The following is a 17,609-nucleotide window of genomic DNA, read 5'->3' as shown; positions in this document are numbered from 1 at the left end:
CCAGACTGGTCGCAAACTCCTGACATCAAGTGATCCTCCCGCCTTGGCCTCCCTAAGTGCTGGGATTACAATCATCAGCCACTGCACCCAGCCAGGAGGTTTGGCTGATAGATATTGATAGATATATATCAATATTGATAGATATATTGATAGATTGATAGATATCCTGAAAGAGGTGTACTACAGAGTCACTTTCTCTCTGCACCTCTGTTCTCAAATCTGTACAATGTTTCCGCACTGTACGTGCGGTAGCATGCCTTATGAGGTTTGTCCATCCACAGATGGTTGTGCAGTCGGAGAAGATAAGCATCTTTAAGGTGTGTGAGGGCCATGTGATGTCAACTTCGCCAGCCCTGGTGGACTCTAGGCAGCATGTTTCGGGGTCTCAGCCCCGTCTGGGTGCTGGGATGGCAGAACAGGATGTGGGCAAGCCATGGGGGCGCTGTCAGGTGGAGCTTCTGTGGGGTTCCTTGTCTTCTGACTTCATACCAAGATCCTCACGCCCCGCCCCCATGCCATGTGCTCAGGTGAACTCCTTCGAGCAGCTGTGCATCAACTACACCAACGAGAAGCTGCAGCAGCTCTTCAACCACACCATGTTCATCCTGGAGCAGGAGGAGTACCAGCGCGAGGGCATCGAGTGGAACTTCATTGACTTTGGGCTGGACCTACAGCCCTGCATTGAGCTCATCGAGCGGCCGGTGAGGGGCACAAGGGTGTGCAGGGCTCCGTCACACCTTGCACATGTGTGTGGCCTCTGTGGAGCTGACGTGGACCCCACACCCTCCCCATGCACATAGCATTCCCCCCACCCAATCCATCACCACGTCCTGAAAGGCTGTAAGCCGAATCCTTGGGAACTGTAACAATGTCCATTAACCCACATTTTCATAGCAAAGATATTTTCTTTAATTTCTGCCTTCCTTCCATCCTCTTTTTCCTTCTTTTTTTTTCTTCCCTACCCTCTTTCCCTTCCCTTTCCTTCCCTGCCCTTTCTTTTTCTTTCCTTCCTTTCCTTCCCTTTCCCTTTCCCTTTCCCCCTCTCCTCTCCTCTCCTCTCCTCTCCTCTCCTCTCCTCTCCTCTCCTCTCCTCTCCTCTCCTCTCCTCTCCTCTCCTTTCCTTTCCTTTCCTTTCCTTTCCTTTCCTTCCTTTCTTCTCTATGACATGGTCTGACTCTGTTGCCCAGGCTGGAGTGCAGTCGCACAATTTCCACCTCCTCGGCTCAAGTGATTCTCCTGCCTCAGCCTCCCAAGTAGCTGAGACTACAGGCATGCACCACCACGCCCAGTGAACTTTTGTATTTTTAGTAGAGACAGGGTTTCTACTAATTAGCTGGGCCTGGTGGTGCATGCCTGTGGTCCCAGCTATTTGGGAGGCTGAGGTGGGAGGATTGCTTGAGCCCTGGAGTCACAGGTTGCCATGAGCCAAGATTGCACCACTGCATTCCAGCCTGGATGGCAGAGTGAGACCCTGTCTCCAAAAAAAACTTTTCTAACAGGAACCCTAGGTGAATTCAAGTCAAGCAACAAATTCGTTTGCAAGAATTATGAACTCTTCATGATGTTGTCTTCGTGTTGCCCACTAGGGGACGGCAGCAAACATGTTCTGCCTTCCCTCCCTGACACTGGTCCGTTGGGCACAGGGTAATTTGAGGGTGGATTTGGAAGCATGGGGAGGTCATAAACTCATCTTTACATGTGAGCAAATACAGTATCAGATCTTGGTGGATGCCTATGCATTGTGTACAGTTGGCCAGCTCTTCATGGAATGCCCGAGGTTGGGTGTCCTCTCTGATTTAAGCCCTACTTGTCTCCCACAGAACAACCCTCCAGGTGTGCTGGCCCTGCTGGACGAGGAGTGCTGGTTCCCCAAAGCCACGGACAAGTCTTTTGTGGAGAAGCTGTGCACGGAGCAGGGCAGCCACCCCAAGTTCCAGAAGCCCAAGCAGCTCAAAGACAAGACTGAGTTCTCCATCATCCATTATGCTGGGAAGGTACCAGCCACAGGGCTCAGGGGACTCTGTCTTAGGGGAGTCCCAGTGGCTTCTCAGCGCAGAGATAGTCTGAGAGTGGCAGAACCTTGGGCTGCCTGGAAACTGCAAAGGCATCTGCTACTAAGCAAATCCCAACCAAGTCCTATTTGTAATTTGTCTATGCATCTGTAAGGCATCAGCTGCAGCCACTCTCATGTATTCCAACCGTGATGTCCAGGCAGTTCTTTCTTTCTGTTTTTGTCAGAGACAGGGTCTCGCTTTGTCACCCAGGCTGGAGTGCAATGGTGCAATCATAGCTCACTACAGCCTCAACCTCCTGGGCTCATACAATCCTCCTGCCTCAGCCTCCCAAGTAGCTGGGACTACGGGTGTACACCACCATGCTCAGCTAAATTTTTTTTTTTTTTTTGAGATGGAGTTTTGCTCTTATTCAGGTTGGAGTGCAATTGTGTGATCTCCACTACAACCTCTGCCTCCGGGTTCAAGAGATTCTCCTGCCTCAGCCTCCCAAATAGCTGGGATTACAGGCACCTACCACCACAGCCAGCTAATTTTTGTATTTTTAGTAGAGACAGGGTTTTACCATGTTGGCCAGGCTGGTCTCAAACTCCTGACTCAGGTGATCCACCCACTTCGGCCTCCCAAAGTGCTGGGATTACAGGCAGGAGCCACTGTGCCTGGCAGCCCAGCTAAATTTAAATTACATAGAGAGATGGGGTCTTGCTGTGTTGCCCAGGCTGGTCTTGAACTCCTGGGCTCAAGCAATCCCCCAGCATCGGCTTCCCGAAGTGCTGGGATTACGAGCACGAGCCACTGCACCTGGCCTCAGCCTGCTTTTCTTGTATGGACTCTAAATCCTTCCTGCTACAAGTTATACCCAACAGGCGGGGCCAACTGGAATGGGGTAACTAATACATCCACACCTAGCTTCAACAAAAATCTCCAATGTCACGGCCTTGGGTTTGCTATTGCCAGCCAGCTCTGGCCAGGGAAATCTATGATAGTTGTATTTATCATCATCATCATCAACATGCCTTGGCTGTTACTGTATAGGCCCTTGCCCTATGGCTCTCAAGGGTCCTGGATAATGTACAAAGGACATAGCTTAGTCTGGCTTGCAGAATTGTAGTATTCTATTGACCCATCAGTACCCCCACTGCATCATGGGAACAGGCAGGGCTCTCTACCGGGGGTGGCAGTAGAATCCAATCTGGCCCACAGCTTGTTATTGTAAATAAAGTTTTATTGGAACACAGCCATGCCCGTTTGTATACATAGTGTCTATGGCTGGCTGCTTTTGTACTACAGCACCAGAGTTGAGTAGCTGCAACAAAGACTGTATGACTTGGCCAGGCGTGGTGGCTCACACCTGTAATCCCAGCACCAGGGCAGGTGGATCACTTGAGGTCAGCAGTTTGAGACCAGCCTGGCCAACATGGTGAAACCCCATCTCTGCTAAAAATACAAAAAAAAAAATTAGCCAGGCATGGTGGCACACACCTGTAATCTCAGCTACCTACCCAGGAGGCTGAGGCAAGAAAACTGCTTGACCCAGGAAGGTGGAGGTTACAGTGAGCTGAGATCACACCACTGCCCTCCAGACTGGGCAACGGAGAATGACTCTGTCTCAAAAACAAAAGAACACAAAACACTGTACAACTTGCCAAGCCAAAAATATCTACTATCTGGGCCTTCACCAAAAGTTTCCCAACTCCTAGCCTATATTCAAGGGAGTATATGTTCCTTTAAGCATATAGAGACAATACTTTTCTTTTCCCTACTTCATCAGTGGATTTTTTTTCAGCGGATTTGTTTTCAGTCTTCTCTCAGATCAAGCCTAGCTATTATCCTGATAACCCACATCCCATAATAACCCAGCAAAGCTGTATTATCAGTTCCTTTCATTTAATATTTACCACAATAAAAATTAGGGCTTTGGGCATGTCAGCATTTGAATCAGGAATGTAAAAAGCCTGTATGTCCTTTTTTTGTATATCCATGTATCAGGATCTCTGAGTTACAAATTATGCTCATTAGAGAGTAGAAAACAGGATGCCATGCTTAATTAATTAATTTATTTATTTATTTTGAGACAGAGTCTCACTCTGTCGCCCATGCTGGAGTCCAGTGGCGCAATCTCAGCTCACTGCAAACTCCACCTCCCAGGTTGAACCGATTCTCCTGCCTCAGCCTCCCGAGTAGCTGGGATTACAGGCGTGCACCACCATGCCTGGCTAATTTTTTTTTGTATTTTTAGTAGAGATAGGGTTACACCATGTTGGTCAGGTTGGTCTCGAACGCCTGACCTCAAATGATCCACCCACCTTGGCCTCCCAAAGTGCTGGAATTACTGGCGTGAGCCACCACACTTGGCCGCCGTGCTTAATTTCTAAACCAGGAAGATGATGAGGGGGGAATTTTGCATGTCGGCTGGAGGGCATCTGCCATCATGAAATCTCTTAATCTTGTATAACTCACAGGCACTGTGCTGGCTTAGGAGGAGGGAGGCTACCACAGCAACGTTAGTAGGAGAATATGGAATGGAAACTAGGCTTTCCCAGCAATGGCTATCGTTGGCTGGTGTCCTACTATGTGGGCACAGGTCCCTGGGCTGTTGGTCTTTTCATTGGTGTTTGCAGAGTACCATCATGGTGGTCATAAACGTCATTTCCTCTCTGACCTCAGAAGATCTGGAAGGACAATGGGAGGGCTGGGGTCCTGGCCTTGGTTTCTAAGTTTCTAGTTTCCCAGGGGTTCTGACCAGCAGGGTGTCCTTGGCAGGTGGACTACAATGCGAGTGCCTGGCTGACCAAGAACATGGACCCGCTGAACGACAACGTGACTTCCCTGCTCAATGCCTCCTCTGACAAGTTTGTGGCCGACCTGTGGAAGGACGGTAAGGCCTTCTGGGCTCAGGTCCATGTTCTGCTTTGAGCTGGAGAACTGAACACCCAAGTCCCCCGACTCCCACACCTGCCCCAGGAGGGGAGGCCTTTGCATGGGGGCAGGGGAAGGAAGAGCATTGGCGTGTGCTGGTGAGTGATGTCTTGTTGAAACAATCTCTTCCTGAATGGGCGTCCCTGAGCGCCTCAATCCTACATGTCCCCAGGGGATGAGGTCCTGAGGTCAGGGCTCAGGCGATAGACGGGAGAAACAGCACGCCAGGCAGGGGGAGTTAGACTGCCCTGTCCAGTCAGAAGGACTTTGCTGCATCTTGTCTCTGCCACCTCCTAGCTCTGTGGTCTTGGATGAGTCACTCAGTGTCATTAAGCTTCATTGCCCTCATTAGTAAAACCAGGAAACACAATAATAGTTGCCACGTCTACTAGGGGTATTGTGAGGGTTAAATTAGACCAGTGGTGCTCAAACTCAAGCAGGCATCACGACCCCCTGGAAGGCTTTATTTATTTATTTAGGGACAGAGTCTTCCTCTGTCACCCAGGCTGGAGTGCATTGGTGCGATCTTGGCTCATTGCAGCGTCCGCCTCCTGGGTTACAGTGATTCTCCTGCCTCAGTCCCCCGAGTAGCTAGGATTACAGGCACAAGCCACCATGCCTGGCTAATTTTTGTATTTTTAGTAAGAACGGGGTTCCCCCGTGTTGCCCAAGCTGGTCTCGAACTCCTGACCTCAGGTGATCTGCCCGCCTCAGCCTCCCAAAGTGCTGGGATTACAGGCATGAGCCACCACACCTGGGCCTCTTTGGAGTGGTTTTAAAAACTCAGATGGCTGGGCCTACCCTAAGATCTGATTTTGCAGGTCTAGGGCCAGGGATGGGGCGGGCCTGAAAATGTTCATCCCAGGTGATGCTGCTGGCCTGGGGACCACACTCCGGCTCCCTTTGAGAGCCAGTGAGAAGACGATCCCTGGGAAGAGCTGCTGGAGTGATCATGAAGGGAGGGGGTTTGCTGTTTGTCCCTGGCTGTCAGCGTCCACAGCAGGTTTTGTTCTTGGCACAGGGCCCATGGGCCTGGGGCTTATAGGACTGATCTTCCCTTGTTTTAAGCTAAAAAAGGCTCCAGGAGGGGCCAGCTGTGCCCCAACCGTATGCCAGGCTCTGGCCCTAGGGAACAGCATCGCACCCTGGGTCTGTGTCACTCCAGGAAACATGATGAAGCCTGCAGTCCCTCCCCTGTGGGGCCCACAGTCTTGTGGGAGAGATAAGACTCTCAAAGACAAGCAGAGAGATTGTTGCATAAGGCTGCACACAGTGGCTCACACCTGTAAATCCAGCACTTTGGGAGGCCGAGGCGGGAGGATCACTTGAGGTCAAGAGTTGGAGACCAGTCTGGCCAACGTGGTGAAACCCTGTCTCTACTAAAAATACATAAAACTAACTGGGCATAGTGGTGGGCACCTGTAATCCCAACTACTGAGGAGGCTGAGTCAGGAGAATTGCCTGAACTCAGGAGGCGCAGGTTGCAGTGAGCTGATATTGCGCCACTGGACTTCAGCCTGGGCAAAAGAGCAAGACTCTGTCTTGAAAAAATAAAACTAAATAAATAAATAAATAAATAAAAACAAAAATTAGCCAGGCGTGCTGGTGGGTGCCTGTAATCCCAGCTACTCAGGAGGCTAAGGCAGGAGAACCACCTGAACCTGGGTGGTGAAGGTTGCAGTGAGCTGAGATCGCGCCACTGTGCTCCAGCTGGGCAACAGAGTGAGATCTTGTCTCAAAAAAAAAAAAGAGATTGTTACACGGAATCTAACTGAGTCCAAGATGAAGAAATGAAGAAATGGTGCTGTCCACGGCCTGTGGATTGGGCTTGGCATGTGCGGGATCTGTTGGGCTGGTAGAAAAAGAACATTGGTGGCGATGATGATAATGACGATGGCTGGGCGCAGTGGCTCACGCCTGTAATCCCAGCATTTTGGGAGGCCGAGGCGGGGGAATCACTGAGGTCGGGAGTTTGAGACCAGCCTGACCAACATGGAGAAACTCCGTCTCTACTAAAAATACAAAAAAATGAGCCAGGCGTGGTGGCGCATGCCTGTAATCCCAGCAACTCAGGAGGCTGAGGCAGGAGAATTGCTGGAACCTGGGAGGCGGAGCTTGCAGTGAGCCGGCATCGTGCCCATTGCACTCCAGCCTGGCCAACAAGAGTGAAACTCTGTCTCAATAAAATAATAATAATAATACCTACTTTTTGTTGAGCACTTACTGATGTGCCAGGCTTCTATCTTGGAGAGTGTGCTGTATCTTCTGCCTCAGAATATTTCTTCTGTGGATACCTACATTGTTACCCACCCATTTCTTTCTGGTTTCTGCTCAAATATGCAACTTAGCAGATCCCACCACACTACCTCCTAATCTAAGAGAGCCACCCTCATCACTCTCTCTCTGCTTTACCCTATTTTTATTTTTCTAAGCACACCTAACTACTCAAGATATTCTATACTTAACATATGTGATCACTGTCTGTCTCCTTCCCAGTGATATAAGTGGGGTGAGAGGGCCGGGTCTTTTTTTGGTCACGGCGGTGTCCCCAGGGCCTGGAGCACAGCAGGTCCTCAATAACTATTTGTTGGTGGATGAAGGATTGGAGACTAGCAGGGAATAAGTGCCTTCTGTGCCTTATTTTCTTATCCCTGCCCTAGGAGGTAGATGGTTTTATTACCTCCGTTTTGTAGAAAGGGAGACTGAGGCACAGGATGGTGCCAAGCCAAGGCTAGTCGGTGAGTGGACAGCAAGAGCAGGCTTGACTCCTAGGTCAGTGTGACTCCATCACAGGGAATTTGTTCTTTCTGCCACTCAGGTGCTCTCAGGATTTCCCAAATAGACAGTACTTGGAAACCCTGACTGCTGAAGGAGGCATTGGTGATGGAAGGAAAGATTGGAGTGGGCAGGTTGGTGGGTGGGGCGGGGTCTGGGCCTCTGGCCTAGTTAGGGGTGGGTGGGCCAGAGGCTGATACCACCTGGCTGTGCCCCATAGTGGACCGCATCGTGGGACTGGACCAGATGGCCAAGATGACGGAGAGCTCGCTGCCCAGCGCCTCCAAGACCAAGAAGGGCATGTTCCGTACAGTGGGACAGCTGTACAAGGAGCAGCTGGGCAAGCTGATGACCACGCTGCGCAACACCACTCCCAACTTCGTTCGCTGCATCATCCCCAACCACGAGAAGAGGGTGAGGCCCGCCGCCCAGACCCCGGGGCTCCCAGAAGCCAAGGCGCCCCCAAGCAGTCACAGCGTCCCCCAGGCGCCCTCCGCCCCTACCTACCCCGAGGACCCCATTTGCCATGCGGGGAAGGCTATCTGAATTTCAGACCCATTCCCCATCCCTGGAGGCAAAGGAGGAAGGGAGGACGGATCCAGAGACTTTCAGCCGTGGAGCTGCTGTGCAGGACATCCAGCCACTCATTCATTCATTAGCCCAGGAAGTATTCACTGGGCTCCTCCCTGTGCCGGGTGCTGGGGAGACAGTGTTAGAAAAATTGTAGTCCTTGCCTATGGGTTTCTCTTAATCTGGTGCAGGCATCTTCACCTTGGGTGATTGTCTCCTCTATGTGGACATGTCTACAGACATTTTTGGTTGTCACAACCAGGAGGGGGCTGCTAGTCAGCATCTAGTAGGTAGAGGCCAGGGATGCACTAAGCATTGTACAATGCACAGGACAGTCCCTCAACCCCCCGCACAGAATCCCTCCAAGATGCCACTAGTGCTGTACGGGGAGAGGTAAACACACAGCCGATGATGGTGATGGAATGTGGTCAATTACGAGAACACCAAAGAGCCAGGGCTCCTCCCACAGCCTCAGGACTCAGAGAAAGCTTCTGGTGAACTTGAACTTTAAGAATGTGTAGCCATCAACTTGGTGACAAGGAAGGCAGGGTAGGGAGGGCACGCTAGCAGAAGGCCCAGGATAAGCAAGAGTGTGGAGGTGAGAAATGAAGGATCTAGGTAAGAAAATGCTAGATACTGGCAGGTGTGTGGCTCATGCCTGTAATCCCAGCTACCCAGGAGGCTGAGAAAAATCTCTTGAATCCAGGAGGCAGAGGTTGCAGTGAGCTGAGATTGCACCACTGCATTCCAGCCTGGCCAGCAGAGTGAGATTCCATCTTTAAAAAAAAGAAAAAAGAAAAAAAGAAAATCCTACATAGGTCATTTCATGTTGCAGATGTGTGAGGGCATGAGGTAGGAATCAGACGGTGTGTGAGGTAGGAATGAGGCTGAATGGGTAGGCAGGGGCTAGATTGTGGTGCTCCTTGTGTTCTTTCTGGAGCTTGGCCTTCTCTGTCTAGGGATGCCACTGGGGGTGTTTAAGCAGGGCTATGGCATGGTCCAATTTATGTTTTAGGAAGTGAATGAGGGGACTGGACATATGCTGGCTCATGCCTGTAATCCCAGCACTTTGGGAGGTTGAGGTGGGAGGATCACTTGAGACCAGGTGTTCAAGGCTAGCCTGGGCAACATAGCAAGACCCTGTATCTACAAAAACATTTAAAAAAATTATCCAGGCATGGTAGCACATGCCTGTGGTCCCAAATACTTGGGAGGCTGATTTGGGAGGATCACCTGAGCCCAGGAGTTTGAGGCTGCAGTGAGCCATGATCACGCCACTGGATTCCAGCCTGAGTGACAGAATGGGACCCTATCTCAAAAAATAAAAAACAAAAAGAACAAAGGAAAGCGAATGTGAGGGGATTGAGGGGAGAGGCAAGACTGGAGAGAGAAGACCAGGTGGGTGGTTTCTGTGGTTGTCCAGGCAGGAGAAGATAGTGGAGACAATGGTGGTGAAGAGAAGTGGGAGGGTTGGGAGATATTTGGGAGCTAGAACCAATCAAACTGCTGATGGACAGGAAGTGAGGGAGAGGAGGTGATGAGGAGGAAGCCCCAAGTTCAGCCAGGCGATGCTAGTGTCATCAAGAACCAGAGAGATCATGAGGCAGCCAGTGCCAAAGCAAAGAGATGAAAACCCAGAGAGGGGGCACTGCTTTGCCCCTCGGCCCTCAGCTGAGCTCTCCCTGGGTGCTTCTGTTGGTACCCTCGTGGCCTGGCCAGGTGGGATATCCAGGTAGGAGGTTTGGGGCTTTGCTGCACCGTGGGTCCTGGCCCCAGGGATCCACTGCCCTCTTTGGCCTTTGCAGTCTGGCAAGCTGGATGCGTTCCTGGTGCTGGAGCAGCTGCGGTGCAATGGGGTGCTGGAAGGCATTCGCATCTGCCGGCAGGGCTTCCCCAACCGGATCGTCTTCCAGGAGTTCCGCCAACGGTAAGTCCCAAGGTCTGGCCCAGGTAGGGCAGGGGGTGAGCGGGACTGGGCAGAGGAATGGATGCTGGAGGTACACGGGGTGATTTCTGCTCTGTGTTTCAAGCTACGAGATCCTGGCGGCGAATGCCATCCCCAAAGGCTTCATGGACGGGAAGCAGGCCTGCATTCTCATGGTGAGCTCAGAAGTCCACCAGAGACCTCCCAACCTCTGGCCGCAAGCCACCTGCTGCTCTTGGTGGGACTGTTCTTACCCATGTCATCACTGGCCAGATGGCACAGCAGAAATCAGGAGCTCTTCTTTTCCTTCCTTTTGCAGATCAAAGCCCTGGAACTTGACCCCAACTTATACAGGATAGGGCAGAGCAAAATCTTCTTCCGAACTGGGGTCCTGGCCCATCTGGAGGAGGAACGAGATTTGAAGATCACCGATGTCATCATGGCCTTCCAGGCGATGTGTCGTGGCTACTTGGCCAGAAAGTAAAGATGCTTTCCTGCATCCTAATACCTCGAACGCAAATCACCAACAGGGGCCTTTCTGTTCTGATTGCGCAATTTTAAGAGGCCACCTGTTTACTATGCATCATTGACTGAGTGACAGTTTTTTCTTGAGGTGGAAGAAATGCTTCTACTTTAAATAAATGTACCAGTTACGAGTGCAGGAAGGGAATGAGTTTTAGACCTGGGTTTTCATCCTGGATGCCCCAGTTTCTGCTGAGGAACCTTGGACAAGTTACTCTACCTCTCTGAGCTTCAAGTTTTTTTAGCTGGAAACTGAGCATAATCATTTTGACCTCAGAGAGCTGTTCATGAGGTGTCACTAAGATATAACGCATGACGAGAGCTTAGAACAGTGTGTGGTTCTCAGGTCACAAATGCTAGTTGTTGTTTGTCCCTCCCTCCCTCCTTCCCTCCCTCCCTCCCTCCGTCCCTCCCTTCCTCCCTTCCTTCCTTCTTTCTTTTTGAGACAGAGTCTCTGTCTCTCTCTGTCGCCCAGGCTGGAGTGCAGTGGTGCAGGCTTAACTCACTGCAACCTCTGCCTCTTGGACTCAAGCAATTCTTGTGTCTCAGCCTCCCAAGTGACTGGAATCACAGGCGCCCGCCACCACAGTGGGCTAATTTTCGTATTTTTAGTACAGACGAGGTTTTACCATGTTGGCCAGGCTGGTCTCAAATTCCTGGTCTCAAGTGATCCACCCGCCTTGGCATCCCAAAGTGCTGGGATTATAGGCGTGACCCACTGCGCCCGGCCTAGAAATGTTAGAATTGGATAAAGCATCAAGGAAAGAGGACTTGACCGTGTCTAGATACCCATGTCCCCATGGGATTTATAAGGCAGGGTTTTAGAGGGTGTGATGTCCCATCTGTTCTGTGAAGACTGGGAGCCAGGGAAGGGCTCGGGTTCCTCAGTGAAAGTCACACCCCAGGGACTGCAGGAACAGGTGGAGCCGCTCTCTATCTGGGGCTAGTGTTGTCACTGGGCAGAGACCACACCCTCGCCTGCAGGACCCTGACGTGTCAGGTTCATTCATTGACACATGGACCCAAGATGGTCAAGGCCAGATTTGGGAGCTCTTGGTCCTTCCGCAACAGACCTAACTTGTCAAGTTTCCTTACTAAATTCCCTGTTGCTGTCCCTCCTGGTTCCAGGATGACTGGGACAATTTGATTCTTAAAGTTTTCCCATGTCTAAGATGGCAGCCAAGCAGGGAAGACAGAATTCCGTTCACTATTCTATCTGTTTCTCAATCTGATAGCCCTTAAATGGGAAGAGTGCTGTTCAGGGTCACAGTTTGAAATTCCTAAAACAACCCAGGAGAGAATAGGTTTGACAGGGCTGGGTATGGTAGCTGACACCTGTCATCCCAGCACTTTGGGAGGCCGAGGCAGGAGGATGGCTTGAGCCCAGGAGTTTGAAACCAGCCTGGGCAACATGGCGAGACCCCTATCTCTAGAAAAAAAAAAAAAAACTTTAAAAATTAGCTCGGCATGGTAGCATGTGCCTGTAGTCCCAACTACTTGGGAGGCTGAGGCAGGAGGATCACTTGAGCCCAGGAATTTGAGGCTGCAGTGAGCCATCGCACCACTGCACTCCAGTCTGGGCCACAGAGCCAGACCCTGTCTCTGAAAAAAAAAAAAAAAAAAAAAAGGTTTGTCTGAAACAGCTGGTGCAGGCTGGGCACAGTGGCACCTACCTGTAATCCCAGCACTTTGGGAGGCCGAGGTGGGTGGATGACCTGAGGGTCAGGAGTTTGAGACCTGCCTAGCCAACATGGGAAACCCCATCTCTACTAAAAATACAAAAATTAGCCAGGCATGGTTGTGGGCACCTGTAATCCAAGCTACTCGGGAGGCTGAAGCTGGAGAATCACTTGAACCCCGGAGGTGGAGGTTGCAGTGAGCTGAGATTGTGCTACTGCACTCCAGCCTGGACAGCAATGAGTGAAACCCTATCTCAAAAAAAAAAAAGTAAAAAAAAAAAGAAAAAACAGAAACAGCTAGTGCAGCCGGGGTGTACAGAAGCCCCATTAGGAATGATGCACATAGATGCGTTTTCTGAGCGGTGTTTGGATCTCAGCTAAGTCCAGGGCATGTTGTGAGCCCTGGGTCTTCCTTGTCCACTGAGAAAGGCTCTGGCCTATAGATGATTTAAGTTGTTTGCAGCCAGACAAAACATGTGTCACACAGGGTTTCTGGAAGAACCTGAGCTGGAGAGAATGGGGCATGTCCCTGTGCAGGTTGGGGATACGGTGGGGCAGGGCTCTGTGGACAGCAGGGTGAGGCTTCATGACCGCCCCCCCACCCTTCTCTTCCCCACTCCCTAGGGCTTTTGCCAAGAGGCAGCAGCAGCTGACCGCCATGAAGGTGATTCAGAGGAACTGCGCCGCCTACCTCAAGCTGCGGAACTGGCAGTGGTGGAGGCTTTTCACCAAAGTGAGTGCTCTGCCCCAGCCCCCTTCCCGGGGGCCCGCAGCCCTGGCTCTTCACTCTGGAGCCTCCACATTTGGGAAAGGAGATGGTCACAAGTGGGCGCGGAATGGAGGGCTTCAACTCAGACCTTGCGTGTTGGCGGTTCTCTGGCCCGAGGAGGCCCTGTCCTTTGGTACATAGGCTATAGCCAGGACCTTAACACAAAGTATTAATATTTCCATCAGCACTGGAATCCCTCATGTGGCCCATTTATAGCCCTGGAGACCACTCTGTTCTCCAGTTCTGTAATTCTGATGGTTCAAGAATGCTGCCGGGGGCGGCGGCTCACGCCTGTAATCCCAGCACTTTTGGAGGCCGAGGGACATGGATTACTTGCAGTCAGGAGTTCGAGACCGGCCTGGCCAACATGGCAAAACCCCGTCTCTACTAAAAATACAAAAATTAGCTGGGTATGGTGGCAGGCACCTGTAATCCTAGCTACTCAGGAGGCTGAGGCAGGAGAATCTCTTGAACCCAGGAGACAGAGGTTGCATTGAGCCAAGATCATGCCTGCACTCTAGCCGGAGTGACAGATTGAGACTCTGCTGCTTTTTGGAAATGTTCATCCCCACTGAACCAACTTCTGAAAAACTATCCTAAGAAAATCGTCTTAGCCAAGTGTAGTGGCTCACGCCTATAATCCCAGCACTTTAGGAGGCCAAGGCGGGAGGATCACCTGGGTTTAGGAGTTCAAAACCAGCCTGGCCAACATGGTGAAACCCCATCTCTACTAAAAATACAAAAATTAGCTGGATGTGGTGGTGGGCACCTGTAATCCCAGCTACTCGGGAGGTTCAGGCAGGAGAATCGCTTGAACCCAGGAGGCAGAGGTTGCAGTGAGCTGAGATCGCAAGATTGTGCACTCCAGCCTGGGTGACAGAGCAAGACTCCAACTGAAAAAAAAAAAAGAGAGAAAAGAAAAGAAAATCAACAGTTAAGGGCATTCATTATGGCCTTATTTACAATAGCAGAATTTCAGTGTCTGGTCCTAGCTGAATGATGAGTTCAATAATGGTTCATCCATCAATGGAATGTTTTCAGCTATTTAAATGATGGCTTGGATACTGAATAGGTCTGCTAAAAAAAAAAAAAAAAAAGACATCTACCTAGCTGTCTAGCTGCACACTGTGGCATGTGCCTGTAGTCCCAGCTACTCTGGAGCTGGGGCGGGAGGATCGCTTGAGGCCAGAAGTTCAAGGCTGCAGTGAACTCTGATTGTGTCACTGCATTTCAGCCTGCATGACAGAACAAGACCATCTCTTAATAAATACATTAACTTAAAAACATGGCTATGTCAAGTTGTAAGAATGATGTAACAGCGTGGGGTGATAAATATAATTTTTTTAAAATTTTATTTGTGGAGACAGGGTCTCACTCTGTCACCCAGGCTGGAGTCCAGTGGCACAATCATGGTTCCCTGTAGCCTCAACCTCCAGGGTTCAGGCGATCTTCCTACCTCAGCCCCTTCAGTAGCTGGGACTACAGGCACACACCACCATGCTTGGCTACTTTTCTTTGTAGAGATGGGGTCTCATGATGTTGCCCAGGTTGGTCTCAAACTCCTGGGCTCAAGCACCTGCCTCGGTCTCCCAAAGTGCTGGGATTACAGGCATGCACCACTGTGCCTGGCTGTATCTTACAATTTTAAATAATAAAAGCAGCCGCTAACACTAGGCAGCACGGTCTTAAGTCTGTTTTTTAAACATAGAAAAAGAGCCAGGAAGGAAATGTAAACAATGTTAGTAATGACTTTGATAGGGAGGTGGGTGGGATATGAAAGATTTTTTCTTTTCCCTTTTGTCCGTGAAAGTAAATAGCATTTTTCAGCAGTAGTTCTCTGTTGGGATGGTTCTAAAGTGGGAAAGATGAGACCTTTTCCTTTCACTTTGCACCTTTTCCGGTGCTCTGATTTAGAGTTCCTCAATCTTGCCACTGTTGACATTTTGGGGTGACTAATTCTCTGTTGTGGGGGCCGTCCTGCACACTGTATGGTGTTCAGCAGCATCCCTGGCCTCTACCCACTGGATGCCACAGCCACCCCCCACCCCAGTTGTGACAACCACCAGTGTCTCCAGACAGTATCCCCTAGTGGGGATCGGTGGGGGCGACATCGTCCCTGGCTCAGAACCACCGATGAAATTTATTATGACAACATATCCCTTTGCCACAAAAACAAATGACAGGCTGACTATGTGTGTGCAGGTGAAGCCACTGCTGCAGGTGACACGGCAGGAGGAGGAGATGCAGGCCAAGGAGGATGAACTGCAGAAGACCAAGGAGCGGCAGCAGAAGGCAGAGAATGAGCTTAAGGAGCTGGAGCAGAAGCACTCGCAGGTACCCGTATGGATGTGTGGCTGGGGCCGCCGGGGAGCAGGACTTGGCCCCGTGGGGCTCACCCGCCTCCCCTCCACCCTCTATGTGCAGCTGGCCGAGGAGAAGAACCTGCTACAGGAACAGCTGCAGGCCGAGACAGAGCTGTATGCAGAGGCTGAGGAGATGCGGGTGCGGCTGGCGGCCAAGAAGCAGGAGCTGGAGGAGATACTGCATGAGATGGAGGCCCGCCTGGAAGAGGAGGAAGACAGGGGCCAGCAGCTACAGGCTGAAAGGAAGAAGATGGCCCAGCAGATGCTGGTAAGCTGTCACAGGGGCAGCCCGTGGTAGGTAGGCAAATCATTTGACCCTCACTGCGGGCCTGTGGAGGTGCATCCAGGGATACGTGTCCCTGCTGGGACAGACGATGAGACGGAGGCTTGGTGAGGGTCAGTCATCTGATCAAGGCCACACAGCTGGGGTTGGGACTTGAGCGCAGCGAGCCCACTCTGTTCTACTGCCCTGCATTGCATGTGCTAACCCCTTTTCTCCTGACAGCAAGCCTGAGTGGAGGATAATTGTATTTATTAGCTATTGCTACATAACAAAACATGCCACACTCAGCAGCTAGAAATAAAAAGTGTTTATCTTGCCTAATCAGGAATTTGGGAGTGGCTTAGGTGAGTGGTTCTGGCTTAGGGTCCGACATGAGGTTGCAGTCAAGGTGTTGGCTGAGGCTGAAGGCTCATCTGGGGCTGGAAGACCCACTTTCACTTGGCTCATTCACACAGCTGTTGGCAGGAGGCCTCAGTTCCCTACCGTGAAGGCCTTGCCTCAGGGCTGCTTGAGTGTCCTTCCAACATGGCAGCAGAGTTCCCCCAGAAGGAGTGATCTGAGAGAGAGAAGAAAGGAAGCCACAATACCTTTTATAGCCTAATCTCTGAAGTTACATTCCATCACTTCCTCCTGATTTGTTGTTGTTGTTGTTGTTAGAAGCAAATCTAACCCTCACTCAAGGGGAGGAGAATTAGGCTCCACCTTTTTGGAGTAGCAAAGAATTTGTGGATCGATTTTAAAACCACCGTGGTACCTACTGTGCCCATTTTATAGATGAGGAGATTGAGGTTCCACGAAGCAGAGGAGCTTACCCAGGTTTTTTTGTTTTGTTTTGTTTTGTTGAGACGGAATCTCACTCTGTTGCCTAGGCTGGAGTGAAGTGGTGCAATCTCAGCTCACTGCAACCTCTGCCTCCTGGGTTCAAGCGATTCTCCTGCCTCAGCCTCCCGAGTAGCTGGGATTACAGGAGCCCACCACCATGCCTGGCTCATTTTTGTATTTTGAGACAGGGTTTCGCCATGTTGGCCAGGCTGGTCTTGAACTCCTGACCTCAAGTGATCCACCCACCTTCGCCTCCAGAAGTGCTGGGATTACAGGCGTGAGCCACCATGACCAGGCCTTTATTTCTTCCTTTTAGGAAGCTGCAGAGTTCTGGGCATCATCAGGCCTACCCCCTGCATTCACTAGTCTCCAGATCACCACGAGAGTAAATTTGTTATAACCAAAGCTGTTACTCTTTTCCCTCCACAACAAAGGACCTTGAAGAGCAGCTAGAGGAGGAGGAAGCTGCCAGGCAGAAGCTGCAACTTGAGAAGGTCACGGCCGAAGCCAAGATCAAGAAACTGGAGGATGAGATCCTGGTCATGGATGATCAGAACAATAAATTGTCAAAAGTGAGTAGCGGCCGGGTGCGGTGGCTCATGACTATAATCCCAGCACTTTGGGAGGCCGAGGTAGGTGGATCACTTGAGGTCAGGAGTTTGAGAGTAGCCTGGCCAACAGGGTGAAACTCCATCTCTACTAAAAATACAAAAATTAGCCAGGCATGGTGGCCGGTGCCTGTAATCCCAGCTACTTGGGAGGCTGAGGCAGGAGAATCACTTGAACCTGGGAGGCGGAGGTTGCAGTGAACTGAGATTGTGCCACTGCACTGCAGCCTGGGTGACAGAATGATTCTGTCTCAGAAAAAAAAAAAAAAAAAGTGGAATCAAGTTTCTGCATTCAAAACAACAGGCTTACCAGGATCAGGGAGATTTGGGGAATTTGGGACTTTCAGTTCTCAAAGCAGAAAA

At 50.8% G+C, this 17,609-nt stretch overlaps 1 protein-coding gene across 10 annotated transcripts in view; it reads left to right on the top strand.

The window, feature by feature from the left end:
• MYH11 (myosin heavy chain 11) overlaps positions 1 to 17,609 on the top strand; it is a 153,654-nt gene that overhangs the window by 97,938 nt on the left and 38,107 nt on the right. For all 10 annotated transcript variants that reach the window (XM_005591331.5, XM_005591330.5, XM_005591326.5 and 7 more), the window contains 11 exons: positions 528 to 701; positions 1,821 to 1,994; positions 4,776 to 4,890; positions 7,927 to 8,120; positions 10,082 to 10,203; positions 10,307 to 10,376; positions 10,520 to 10,680; positions 13,026 to 13,134; positions 15,373 to 15,504; positions 15,595 to 15,801; positions 17,073 to 17,210. In XM_005591331.5, coding sequence (XP_005591388.1) covers positions 528 to 701; positions 1,821 to 1,994; positions 4,776 to 4,890; positions 7,927 to 8,120; positions 10,082 to 10,203; positions 10,307 to 10,376; positions 10,520 to 10,680; positions 13,026 to 13,134; positions 15,373 to 15,504; positions 15,595 to 15,801; positions 17,073 to 17,210 — 1,596 coding nt within the window. The remainder of the gene's footprint in view (positions 1 to 527; positions 702 to 1,820; positions 1,995 to 4,775; positions 4,891 to 7,926; positions 8,121 to 10,081; positions 10,204 to 10,306; positions 10,377 to 10,519; positions 10,681 to 13,025; positions 13,135 to 15,372; positions 15,505 to 15,594; positions 15,802 to 17,072; positions 17,211 to 17,609) is intronic.

This window comes from Macaca fascicularis, chromosome 20 (genome assembly GCF_037993035.2).
Source record: "Macaca fascicularis isolate 582-1 chromosome 20, T2T-MFA8v1.1".
Lineage (NCBI taxonomy): Eukaryota > Metazoa > Chordata > Mammalia > Primates > Cercopithecidae > Macaca > Macaca fascicularis.
The sequence above is the reverse complement of the archived record's forward strand: the minus strand, read 5'-3'. Positions and strand labels throughout refer to the sequence as shown.